Here is a 14,704-nt window from a genome sequence, read left to right as displayed (position 1 = left end):
TATCTAATAAATGTTTAAACAACACTAATTAAGAAATTAAATTAAATATATATATTTTACATTCTATATTTTAACATAATAATATTTTAAAACAAGTTGCTAATCAATAATTACGCAACACTATTAAGAAATTTAAAAGAAAATTTTCCCTTAATTATAATGTAAACAAATTAAATAATTACTATATTGAATAATTTTTTCAGTTAATGTAATATTTACTATAATAATTAGTTTTAATTATTTTTTATTAAATTTTCATTTAATTTAATAATTAAATTAAAGATAAATATTTGAAAAACACTGATTAAAATTGAATAAAACTAAATAAAAATGTAAAAAAACACAAATTGATTATAATCTACTTAAAAATCACATTTATTAATCAACAATTTTAGTTTTTGTATTATAATCTATTTTTTATAATAAAGGTTATATTTAAATGATAATGATTATTTAATACAATAGCTAATATTAATTTAAAAAACAGTATTTAACAATTAAAAAAATTTACTTAATTCTAACGTTAAAAAATTATTGATAAGTTATTCTATATTTTGAATTAATTTAATAATTACTATAATACTTAATTATAATTAATCTCTATTAAATTTAAATTACATTTAATAAATTAATCAATAAAAACATTAAATACTAAAAGGTACTAAAATATTATAACAACAGTAATTAAAATATTAAAAACTAATCTAAAATGTAGTTAAGTATATCATAAAATCACTTAATAACTAAAAAGTACACGTTTAATAATAAAAATATTTTGTTTTTATATTATAATGTACATTCTTTAATAAGGGTTGTATTTATTATGTAATAATTATTCAATAAAATTTCTAATATTAAATTATAAAAACATTATTAAAAAATTCAATAAATATTTTTAAACTTAATTATAGAGTTTTATTATATATTTTGAATTATTTTAATAATTACTGTAATACTTAATTTAATAATTGCTTGTATTTAATAATTACTATAATACTCAATCATGATTACTTTATATTAAATGTAAATTAAATTTAATAATTTAACCAAAAAATAAATTTAAATTTTATTTATTAACTTAAATTGTTTAAACACAATCTAATTAAAATTTATGCCAAAAGTATCTAATTACATGTTTATAATAAACACTTTTAGTTTTTTTTTATTATTATAATCTCTATTTTTTAGTAAATGTTATATTTATTGCACAATCTTAATAATTATTTTAAAAAATTAAAAAATTAATTTTATTACTAATAACATTAACAAATAAAGAAATTTTATAGACTAAAATTAAAAGTACGATATCAAATATTACTAATATTTTTATACTAATATCAAATTATGTGCACAAACTATTTTAATTTAAATTCTAAATAAGATTTTTTTTACAAAAATAAACTCTCACACTTCTCTTTTTAATCTTTCTTTTCTTTTCAGTTTTTTGCAAAAATTTAAGTTTCCTCTCTCTCTTTCTTTGGCCTCCTCCTGCCTCTTGCATTTGTTTTTTCTTATATCTTTCTACTTTTTGCATTTTTTATCTCTTATCTTAACCCGGACACTCACCACCTCTATCAATAGTAATTTATAGGCACAAAAATTGTCATTAGTCATTTTTTGGCTGATCAAAAAAGCTTCACAATGGTGCAATGTCATGTTCACATTGTTTGGTCTTGGTAAAAATTATCATTTATTCATACCTCCAACCGTGACATGACTTGTACTGTAATGGCTCAAAGATTCTATTGAGAGTAAAAATTGTCATTTGTAATTTGTTCAGAAGTAAAAAAAAATGTCTCAAAAACTCTATATATTTTTAATTTAATTACTTAAAATTCATGTTTAAAATAATTTATAGACTGAAATCCATTTATAATCTTATGTTAATCACATTAAAAAAATTTATCAAATAATATATATGTCTACATCTTAAATGAATTTAAAATTTAATATTTTAATATACATTAAAATCATTATAATATACACTTAAAAAAATATGTAAATTTATTTAATCATATTTTCATTAGTTTTATTTGAGAGTTAATTTTAAAAAAAGAATTAATAAATATGTTTGTATGTTGCACAGATTTACATAAATATATTTATATTTTTATTATTTAATTTATTTTAAAATAATGAAAATAATAATAATTATTTATAGATTATCTTTATAATTTTTATTGATTTATGTTTTTTTAATTATTTTATTTTAATTTTCTAAAATTCATTATTTATTATTTAATAAAATTCATGACCCTGGGAAAAATGAATATTCACTTTTTTAAATAAGGCTGCAAAAATAGCTAAAAATTAATCACATTTTTTAAAATAAGTTATAAACAAAATTCAAAAGCAAAATAGACAATAGACAACGTAGTTTTGGTCCATTCATGAGGAGCTAATATGTGGAATGAAGAGGAAAAAAAAATAACTAAGACATTTGACACGAAGAATGAAGAATGACCTATCATGTGAATTGGAACAAATACCAAATTGGTTTCTAGACCATACAAAGACTATGGTTGGTGTACTCGCTCTTCTTCCCATCAAACCTTTCCAATGTGGTATCATACTGTATACGGTTCTGCTAACTCCAACAACAATTGCTATCAAGTTTACCATTATAATTGTGATTGGTGGTATATGTCCATTTCACAATATAGGAATTTGCAAATTCATCGTCTACACCATATCACCACCAGATTTCGAAGTCAAGGTGAATGAGATTTCAATCCCTGCTATGACTTTGAGCAAACCCTCAAGCATAGCAGCCAGATGGCACTGGTCCCTCCCAACTTGCTCATTTCCCCACCATTCTTCCAGCTCAATGTCAGACCACTTAATTTCAAGCACGACAAGCATGCACAAAGTCACAGTGATGCCTAAGAGATAGGTTAGAATCGTGACACTTAGGGTTTGAACAATGAACTGGCTAGAGAAGAGGGATAGTGCAGGAAGGAAGCAGTACATAATTAATAATAATAATATGGATGTGAATGGGTAAATTCCAACATTAAGGTATGCAAAAAACATGACATTGTACATGGTTCTGCTAATTTCAATAACAATTGCTATCAAGATTACCATCATACTTGTGATTAGTGTTATCATAACATGTCCACTTCACAATGTAGTTGAGATATGCAAACTCATTGTCTACATCATCACTGCCGCATTTCAAAGTCAAGTTGAATGAGATTTCAATATTGAGAGTAAAAAATGTCATTTGCAATTTGTTGGAGGAAAAAAAATGCCAACACCTAGTGTAAATGTATTAAAAACTTCATATTTTTAATTTAATTACTTAAAACTCATGTTTAAAACAATTTATTGACTTGAATCCATTATAATTTTATGTTAATCACATTAAGAAAATTTATCAAATAAAATATGTCTACACCTTAAATTAATTTAATATTTTAATATACATTAAAATCATTATAATATACACATAAAATATGTAAATTTATTTAATGATATTCTCATTAACTTTATTTGAGAGTTAATTTTAGAAAAAGAAACAGTAAATATGCCTGTTGCACCGATTTACACAAATATTTTATATTTTTATTATTTAATTTAATTTAACATAAATAATAATTTAAATATAAAAATAATTATTTTTAATGTGACAGAAAGATAAAAAATGTTAAATAAAAATTTAATTATTTTTTAAATAAATTATATATAAAAAATAAATATAACAGTTAAAATTAATTTATATATGACTTTAAACATTGTAAATTTTAATAATAATAATTTTATTATAAATTAGTAAATACATTTGTGTGTTACACAAATTTGTTTATATTTTTTATTAAATTATTTTATTTTAAAATAAACAAATTATAATTTAATTATAATTTAAATATAAAAATATAATAATAATATTTTATTATATTAAATAATATTAAATATAATTATGTTGAAAATTATAATAAATATATTTTTATGTACAAATTTTTATGTATTTTATTTTTAAAAATTTTTAATTAAGATTTAAATAAAAATTAAAAAAAATAATTTTATTAAATATAAAAATTAATTCTTAAATCAATTAAAATTACTTATGTTGATATAATATAAAAATTATGAGTCACATATAAAATATAAACAAATAATAAAAATAGAGTAAATACATAATAGTAATAATAATAATAATAAATTCTACTATAAATACATAGAGTAACGAGTATTTCTATAAAGTAATAAATACGTTCAAAATATAAAAAAGTGGCTTTATACCTTCTAAATTTTAGATTCTATTATAAATTACTTCGAAGGGACATCCTCATCAATAACATTTTGAGCTTGACTCGGTGTCTCAGTGTTAGGCTCCACTTCCTCATCCACCTCTTCATATGGTAGAAATTTTCCACTAAAGAAGTCTATAGACATGTCGAAGTTGAAGTGGGAAGGAACTTAGCAAAATTGAAAAGCATGGCATAAATTATATACAAAAAATAAATATAACAATTAAAATTAATTTATATGTGACTTTAAACATTGTAAATCTTAATAATAATAATTTTGTTATAAATTAGTAAATACATTTGTGTGTTATACAAATTTGTTTGTATTTTTTTATTAAATTATTTTTTTAAAATAAAAAAATATAATTTAAATATAAAATATAATAATAATATTTTATTATATTGAATAATATCAAATATAATTATGTTAAAAATTATGATAAATACATTTTTATGTATTTTATTTTTTTTAAAATTTTAATTAAGATTTAAATAGAAATTAAAAGAAAAAAATGATTTTATTAAATATAAAAATTAATTCTTAAATTAATTAAAATTATTCATGTTGATATAATATAAAAATTATGAGTCACATATAAAATATAGACAAATGATAAAAATAAAGTCAATACATAATAATAATAATAATAAATTCTATTATAAATACATAGAGTAATGAGTATTTCTATAGAGTAATAAATTTGTGCAAAATATAAAAAAGTGACTTTATACTTTCTAAATTTTAATAACCATAAATTTTATAAATTTATTATAAATACATATAATAATAAGTAGGTATAATTAATTTTATATAAATATATGTATTATTGAGTTTGAATTAGTACTTTGTTATTTTAGAAGTTGGCGATAAGAAAATGCCATGTTATGCTTTTCATGTAGAATCTCATGCAAGTGCTCATTTTTTAGGAAGTATTTTTATACTACTGTGTTTCAATTTGATAATTGATAATTAAAACAAATTCATCATCATTGTTGTAGGTATACAGAAAGATCATCACATCCTTTTTTTTTTTTGTCTATGTTTCTATCACAATTTTTTAATAATTTTGTTAAAAATAAATTAGAAAATTCTTTTTACCACTATCACCAATCAATAGAAGCTATATAAAATAATCATAATCTAATAAGTTTTTGTTGTTTTTAAATGAAACTATGAATCTATGATTGCTAAGAAAAATAGACGATTCACCGTCTGAACTTGAAAAAGAAGAAGATGCCATAGGGTTTAAAATCTTTAAATAATTTAAAGTGAAAATTTAAAGAATAATTTGATGTTTTTCATGTTTACATGATGAAAAAAATAATTATAAATAAATTAAAAAAATATTATTTATTAATCTTTAAATTTTAATTTAAAAAATTATTTAGCAATAATAATTAAATATTTTAAAGGATTAATTTGTAAATAATTTTTTTTAAATCCTTGAAATGTAAAATTAAATTTAATAGATTTGGAGAGGGTACGGTACCCTCTTAATAATGAAGGGGTATTTTAAAAATGCTTTATATTTTTACATTTAACTATTAAACTGTCACCTTATTTTATTTTAAAAAATGAAATAATTTTTTTTCTGTTTTTAATATTTTCATAATAATTTAAAAAAGGAAAACAAAATAAAATATGATAGCAATTTTATAATAAAAATTATGAAATCTAAACAATCACTAATTTTTTATCCCTTTTGTGGTTTGGTGGGTGAAAAAATAGCGGCTTTGAAAGTATTAACACCCTAATTTAAATGAACTGTATTTTAAAGTTAAATAGTATGACTAATTTTAAATATTTACTCGTTTATTTTTTTTTAATTTTTAAAAATGTGTCTCACGTATAAGTTGTTAGTGTCACAGACAAAAATAAGATTTTAAAAAATTTTAAATTATATTTTATTTTTAAAAGAAAAAATTTTGTAAAAATTTTTTTTTTTTAATTTTTTTATTTGAAATCTAACAAAAAGCTTAATAACTTAAAACATAATTTTATATTTTATTTTGAAACAAAAAATTTAATCACCTAAAAATATTTATTTATTTATTATTATTATTTTTGCATATTTTATTTTTTAAAAAAAAGATTTAACATCTAAATCTAACTTTCACACAAAACAGCAAAAAGACTTTATTTTAAAAATAATTTAACATTTTTTATATTTCATCTTAAAAGATTTAACAATCACTCTCTTTTCCGTTCCAAACAAGACAAAACAAAAGATTTAACAATCTAAAAAATTATTATTTTTTATTTTACTAAAAAATCATTTTTTATTTTTAACAGATTTAGTAAAAAAAACTAATCTTTATATTTTATTTTAGTAGAATGTTTCATTGAAAAATATTTTATTTTTATATTTTTTAACATTTGAGGAAGAAGAAACGCAAAGAAAAAAAAAAGAATAAAAACAAAAAGAAAGGAAAAAAAAAAGAGGGAACCAAAAAAAAAAAAGAAACACTAACAATAAAGAGATAAAAAAAATAAAATAAGAAAAAGTAAAAAAATAATTGTGTAATAATTTTTATTTATAAATAAAATAGAAAAATAATTAAAAATTGTAATTTTTCTTGCAGTATTTGTCTCTTTGTATTTTTGAGTAAAAATTTGTGTGAAAAAAAAATTCCCTATAAAAAATTCTTTATGAAGAATTTTTCTTGAAAAAAATCTGAATTCTTATATATAAATTAATTACTATTTATAATAGAATTAATATCTAATAAAAGAAAATTAAATATATTTTTTATATCTTAATTATTTTGTTTCTATTCTACATATTCCTAAATTAATTAAAATTAAAATTAAAAATTACTATTTACAGAATATCTTTATAATTTTTATTAATTAGATGTCTTTTCAATTTTTTTTTTATTTTTTGAAATTCATTATTTATTATTTAATAAAATTCATGACCCGGACTAAAATATGAGTGTTCACACTTTTTACTTGAAAGTAAAGCCCTTACTTCAAATAATCTTGGACTAGGAATTGGGTGATGAGAAATCTGTGTGTTGAGACATAACAGGGAAAACATTCTCAGCCAAAAAAAAAGCTTCAGCAGACAGCTAAAAATTAATCACATTTTCGGAATCAAGTGCTAAACAAAATTCAAAAGCAAGATAGACAATAGACAATATAGTTTAAGTCCATTCATCAATAGCTAAAATGTAGAATAAAGAGAAAAAAAAAATTAACTTAAAAAATGGCTGACAGATTCATTTGACAAAAAGAATGACCTATCATGGGAACTGGAATGAACCCCCAATCTGGTTAGAACCAGCAGGGGGATTGATAGCCACCCAAAGGAGAGAAATTGTTATTGCTATGAGGCCAGACCATACAAAGACTATGGTTGGTGTCCTCCCTCTTCTTCCCATCAAACCTTTTGCAAAAGGATAGAGATGAGCCAATACCCAAAAACTGAAGAAAACACCACCTAGTAAACGGCTCCACTGTGGTATCACACTGTATATGGTTCTGCTAACTCCAACAGCAATTGCTATTAAGTTTACCATCATAATTGTGATGGGTGGTATCATGAGGGATGTCCATTTCACAATATAGAGATCTGCAAATTCATCGTCTACATCATCACCACCGGATTTCGAAGTCAAAGTGAATGAGATTTCAATCCCTGCTATGACTTTGAGCAAACCCTGAAGCACAGCAGCCAAATGGGCACTGGTCCCTCCAATCAACCAAAATTGCTCATTTCTCCACCATTCTTCCAACTCAATGCCAGACCACTTAATTTCAAGGACTGCAAGCATGCACAAAGTCACAGTAATGCCCAATAGATAGGTCAGAAACGTGACACTGAGGGTTTGAACAATGAATTGGCCAGAGAAGAGGGATAGTGCAGGAAGGAAGCAGTACACAATTAAAAATATAGATGTGAATGGGTAAATTCCAACATTAAGGTATGCAATTCTTTGAAGAATTTTCATCCTTGGGCTAGCCAGGAGGGCGTTGTTGCGAGAGAAGAATATTTCAACTGAGCCAGTAGCCCATCTAAGGACCTGATGCAGCCTGTCAGTGAGATTGATGGGAGCAGTTCCACGGAAGGCGTCACGCTTGGTCACACAGTAAATGGATTTCCATCCCCTATTGTGCATCCTATACCCAGTGACCACATCCTCTGTCACAGAGCCATAGATCCACCCGACACGCTGCCCCCATTCAGTCTTGTCCTCGTACCAACAGGAGATGACACTGATGGCCTCTGCTACAGTTGATGCATCAAGAAGATCACGGGGTATGGTGAGAGCACCAGGTGGACGCCCGTTTTTCACAGCAGGGTGATCAGCTAGTGGACGGCCTTGAAACTCTGCCACTGGGATTGAGTCAATGAGGAAGGTTGAGTTTCCAAACTTCTTAGGGAACAATGATAGATTCATTTCTTCATCATCAGAATCACCCATCCTCAGTGCACGATTCTCTTCTGGGGTGCTTGTCATTGATGCATGCTTTTTCTGACGACCAAAACAACAAGTACAGCAACCTGAATGGTGTTCTTTGGCACGGGGTGGGTCAAAACCATAAAGTGCAACCCGTCTAAAAAGGCAACCAGTTCCCACATAGACTGGCCCTTGAAGTCCATCAAGGGCTCGCATATTGACATCAAAGAAGACAGTGTTATGATTAGCATATCTATCAGAGGGATCAATCCCTTCAAACCTCTGTGGGAACTGAACATAGCAAATGCGGTCACCTCCACGATCCATCATGAAGCACATGCCTTCTCTCATTGCTTTTGAGTTATAGATATAGTGGTCACAGTCAAGATTGAGTATAAAAGGACCATTTGACATTATAGCTGATGCTCTAACCAAGGCATTCATGGCTCCTGCCTTTTTGTTGTGATCATAGCCAGGACGCTTCTCTCGAGAAACATAAACAAGAAGTGGAAGACGAATATCAACATCAGTCAGGTCAATGAGCTTTGTATCATCAGCACTTCCAAGAAGAGGTTCATCACTGGGAGGTTTCAACATCACCTGCATCATTCATGAAGAACCAATTATTCATCACCACTCATCTCTCTAAGATTAATTTAAAACACTTGGAACAAAATTTTATAAAAGAGCAATCTAGTACCTGAATTATACCAACATGATCACCCTTAGAGTGCTCAGATGCAGGACTCAACCAAGTTCCTGGCCAATGAGTCCCATCAGCCATCCATGTTGCTTTTGGAATCTTTACAACTTCTAAAGGTTCATCTTCCCTGTTTTGTCTCTGAGCTTTCATGGCCTTGATTTCCTCCCTTGCATGATAGGCATCTGACCGGCGCCGGATAGAATCAGGCAGACTATTGATCCTAACCTTGAACTCGTCATACTCACGCTTCACCCGTCTACGATCCTTGACAAAATCTGACCGCACTTTGTTTTTGTAAGGATCTCTTTTCAGGTTGAAGTACGATTCAGGATTCCTGGGTTCTATATCATGTTTATGGCAGAAAGGAACCCATACATTAGCAAAGCTGGCTGCTTCAGCCATTGCCTCAAAAGTTAGAAGTGCACCTCCATCATCAGAAACATAGCAAGAAAGCTTCTCAACAGGGTAATCAGCAGCTAAAATAGACAAGATGGTGTTTGCAGTGACAAGAGGTGGTTCTTTTTCAGGATCAGCTGTAGAAACAAAGACATCTATGCCTGGAAGATCAGACTTTCCAGTTGGATTGTTAGGAGTTAGTGTTTCAAATTTCTCCTTCAGAACATTAAGATCTGTGGAACGATTTACTGGGCATAGTTTGGGCAATTGATCCAGCAGCCAGGAAAAAGCAAACCATATTTCACAAACAACAGACATTCCCCATAGCCAGACTGCATCAGTATTTTGATGCTTGATCCTCCATGTCAGGAACAGTGCCAAGACAACCAAACGAACAAAAATGATAAGTCTGCAAAGACAGATGCAAAAAAGAAGGAAATTGTAAGATAATGTGATGTAGTGCACATTACTTTTCAAGTTCAGAACAGTCATAGGCAATTTTAATAAACACACATGACGATTAAAGTGTAAAGAGAACATCAATTTAAGTCAAAATTAACCACAAAAAGACTCTCTCTCATACACACACATAAAAAATGCAAACTAAAAGGATGGGCCAAGTCAATAACTATCAGAAGTCTCCCTTGCATTCCAATTTTATGTGTTGGAATGCTTGAACAAAGGAATAGGGCCAAGTCAATATTATTGCCAAATTGCTACACCCATATGTAAACAAAATTTAATAATCAATAAAAAATTAAATCTCATACATGTTATAAACTATTATCTATTTTGTGCAAGGACATAGACTTATATGTTAATTATGATATGTTGCATTCAAATAGGGTGGAAATATAATGATGCCAAATGGCCATTAAGAACAATGGGGCTATGCATTTTTATGTAAGTATAATAAAGAGAAAAAGGCTCATAAAAAAATACAGTATTTTAAGACTAAAAGCTTTATACCGATATGGGCTCAAAACAGCAGCAGGTATCTTTAGTTTCCTTGTAAGTGGTCTCCAGGGTCTGTTCATCAATTCAGTTGGCTCAACAGCATCATCCTCTTTTTCATTACCAAAACCTCCTTCCTTTGGCCATATAGCATTGCCATAGCCATAGGTTCCCTTTGTTTCAAAGAGCCACCTATTATGATCAAAGTCTCCAGTTTGGCTTCTCATCAATGCTGACTTGGTTGACTTCATCAAGGACAACCTCCTCTCCATTTTAGACATTCCACTTGGTGGAGGAAGTGGAAGCGGACGTCCATTGTCCACAGCCACTTCATCTAGTTCTGTGTTCTTATATGGCTCCTTGCATCCAGGGCATATTCTGCCTCCTGTTTTTACAGCATCTATATAACAATCTCTACATATCTTAAAATCACACTCACATGGAAGAATATCAACACCACGTTCATCGCTCATCACCTTAGAATCACAACCAGGTATTGCACATGAAGATCCTTTTGCACCAGCCATCTGCGGATGACTTGCTTCAGATTCAATAACCTTATCCATTAGATGGGCTCGAGTAACACTGTTGAACCCACCTGTAAAGAGTGAATTCGACACATACTGCTCCTCAACTTTCTGTGAGATTGATGGATCCATAGGTTGGTTATCAGGAGTTGGTGGTAAATGCACAGTATAATTCATGAAGCCACTACTCCCTAGCTCACTGTCAAGATCATCTCTAGAGTAACTGACATAGCGACCTGAGGAAGTTCTCCGGCCAAATGTTACAGTCGGAGGTAAAGGTGGTTTCGGGCCTTCATTTGCATCAGACATTGCTGATAGAGATGATCTGCTTCCCCTAAGCGACTTTGACGCCATATTTGAGAACTAAGATTGATTAAAATATCCTGAAACTCAGAAATTAAGTAAATCAAACCTTCAAAATTATATTTAATTCAATTCACCAAAAACAAACCCATAACAAAAAGTTAAAGACTGAAACCAAATATGACAGATGAATCTTAATCCGTAGCTAAGAGTGCTATACTATGATAGAGAAAGACTAAAGAGAACTACACCAACTGAAGGCACATTATTCAAGTATCAAACAACTGAAACAAGTTGAGACCTTTTTTTTTGTGAAAAGTTGCACATTATTCTAATAATCGAAATATAACTTGCGATTCTTCTACAATCAACCACTTTCTGATAAAACAAAGTAAAACGCTAGATCTCAGTAAAATCTTGAAGTAAATTTGAACAGATTCACCCAAATTTTAAAGAAATTGTTGTGGAACAACAAAGTAATCACGATAAACGTAACCGAATGCGGTGTGGTAGCCACCCCAGAGGAAAGAAAAAAGTTGAAAGGATAAGAGACAGCATATTCACTGGAATCTGTACAGAAGTGCATACTTTCAACCCGCAGACACTTTCTTCCACAAAACCCCAGTAGAAGATCTCAAAATTTTCTTTCCCATTCTCACAAATTTTCAACAAAAAAACCAACAAGAAGGACTCACGAGCTCATAACAGGTCTAAATTTTGATTAAAACGCGTTCAACCCTTCTACAAAAAAGCAAAAGAAAAGAAACATCGATGTCCCTAACCAGTAACAACAACGACATTAACAAGTCAGCCAAAGTTGGTAAAACCCCTTTGACTTCCCTGCCTTGATGAACCCACGAATCATCAAAAATCCAAAATCCCAGAGATATTTTTCCAAAAAAAAAAGTAAAAAAAATTAAAATTCCCAAATTCCCATTTTTTGCTGCTTTCTCGCCATTTTAATCCCATCTCATGACATGCAAAGGCCATGTCGAAAAGTTTACAGCTTGAACTAGAAAAGCAGCGATGAATGCATATCTGAGCAAAGGGTGGTGGAGACAGTAGATGAAAGAAGAAGCTAACCTCTTTTCTGAAAAACAAAATGGGAGTTGGCTATAGTAGATCTCTGTGTGCTCGGTGATTTTATGAGAAAAGCATGGTTGGATAGTGTTTGAATCTGATGGAATGCTTCAAACTATGAAGTTGGTCTCCAACTGTCACCTTATAGGCTTAAACAGACGCGCACACATACACGCACAGAGACAGAGTTAAGACACACACAGAAAAAGTCGTGACCAAAAGTATAAACAAGCACTACCGGCCATGATTCAACCCTTTCATATCCTACTATAACATTTTTGTTGTAGTTGTCTTCCGTTCTAGAATTTTATGTTTTTTTTTTTATATTTTATAAAGAAAGTACTAAATAAATAATAAATAATATGTCTTATTTAAAATTATAAAATATATTAAATAGTTATTTATTTAATAATTACAGCTATTTTATGATATAGTAAAAGGTAAAAATTTAAAATAATTTTTAATGTTATTAATATATTAGTTTGTATGGTTTTTAATAAAAAATATTATGTATAAATTTTTATTATCTGTTAGACACGCATTAAAAATATATATTCTATTATTATGTGAAAATATTAAATTTTTTCTATATTGTTCATTTATCTCTTTAATTCGTGTATATTTTAAATGTCACTTTGTACTTATATTTATAAGTTTATTATTTGTAATTTTATATATAAATATAATTATTTATTTTTATTTTAGGTTTTAAAAAATTCAATTATACAAAAAATTAAGCGATAAATTACAAAATTATAAATTTCAAAAAATTATAATTTGATTATAATAAATTAACTCAATAGTCTTATTTAAATTGTCTATCTCTCTTTATAATTCGCAAATCTTATTTTTTAAACAAGAGTACTTGTAAGTGTTAAGTTTAGTTTTTTAAATTTATTTTATTTGATAATTATTTTACAAAAAAAATACTGATTACATTCAAAATTACACAGTTATTTGTGTGTGTTTGACGACCGATCAAATATTTTTTCTGTTAATTAAAAAATGTGTTGTTTTAAACATTTTAATCAAAGAGAATTTGTGTGTGTATATATATATACCAAAACCATTTCACAATAGAACAATGTCGAGGACATAGAGAGTGACGACAATATTTGAATCCCACGACAAAAGCATTATTGTCTATATTTTTTTCTCAATTTCTTCTTTAAAGAAAACAAAAACAAACTCCATTTCTTAAAAAAGGAGGTTATATCTATTAAGGTATTATGTTTTCAAAAGTTGCAAAGCATGCCAAGTAGGGTCCTTCCCCACTCACAATTTTGTTGACATAAAAATTCGTGAACTTTTGCAATCAATTGCAAGGAAAAAAAATAAAAAAATATATATATATATATATATCCACTGTATCATTACCTGCCCCAAAACGATTTTTAATATTTATGAGGTTTTTAAACATAAAATATACTGAAATATTAAAATTTAAAAGTCGTCATTAACAATTTTTTATACAGATGCAAAAATTTATAAATGAAACAAGTAAAAGTTATAAAAAATTTAAAATACTAAAAGTCATTATTGATATTTTCTTAAAAAAATTATTGAAAAATTCTAAACTATTAAAAAATATCCTGGGTGATTTTTAAAAATTTTAAAATACTAAAAAATATAATTGATTATTACAAATCTTATTTTGGTATTTAAAGTTTTTGTCATATAAAAAACCCTCCCAAAAACATATATTAGTTAAGTCAAAGTATGAAAAAAAGACATCATTGGTTATTATAAAATTTGAAAAAAAAAGAAGCAACAAAGATAAATAAAATTATTTTCACTATAAGTATTTTATATTATCATTAATTATGTATTATTATTAAAAGTATTTCATTATTAGATATGAAAAAGCACATGTTTTTAACGTTGTTTTAGTATATTAATACAAGAATTAAGTCAAATGACTATGTCAAAATAACCTACAGGGGTAATGTATCAAATTTATAATGGAAAAATGTTTATTGAAATTTAAATTATTTTTTTGTCAAATACTATACTTTACGCTTCCTTTAATTTTATATTTGCTTTATTTTCGGTTCATTAACTATTATTTAACCATGTAGTTAGAT

At 26.9% G+C, this 14,704-nt stretch overlaps 1 protein-coding gene across 2 annotated transcripts; it reads right to left on the bottom strand.

Moving 5' to 3' along the window:
• Window positions 1-7,241: 7,241 nt before the first annotated feature.
• On the bottom strand, window positions 7,242-12,847 carry LOC113868412 (cellulose synthase-like protein D3). 2 transcript variants are annotated; one of them, XM_027503967.1, is made up of 4 exons: window positions 12,624-12,847; window positions 10,726-11,620; window positions 9,358-10,165; window positions 7,242-9,257 (listed from the first exon to the last, which is right to left on the bottom strand). In XM_027503967.1, exons 2-4 carry the CDS (start codon window positions 11,589-11,591, stop codon window positions 7,500-7,502), a joined length of 3,432 nt encoding a protein of 1,143 aa, XP_027359768.1. In that variant the 5' UTR covers window positions 11,592-11,620; window positions 12,624-12,847; the 3' UTR covers window positions 7,242-7,499. The 2 variants fall into 2 exon arrangements, with proteins under 2 accessions (XP_027359768.1, XP_027359770.1); XM_027503969.1 differs by lacking the exon at window positions 12,624-12,847 and adding an exon at window positions 12,129-12,222.
• Between the last annotated feature and the right edge of the window lie 1,857 nt (window positions 12,848-14,704).

The sequence above is a fragment of the Abrus precatorius genome, unplaced genomic scaffold (assembly GCF_003935025.1).
Source record: "Abrus precatorius isolate BTA unplaced genomic scaffold, Abrus_2018 Scaffold6, whole genome shotgun sequence".
Classification (NCBI taxonomy): Eukaryota; Viridiplantae; Streptophyta; class Magnoliopsida; order Fabales; family Fabaceae; genus Abrus; species Abrus precatorius.
This window is presented reverse-complemented; position numbering and strand designations above follow the sequence as displayed.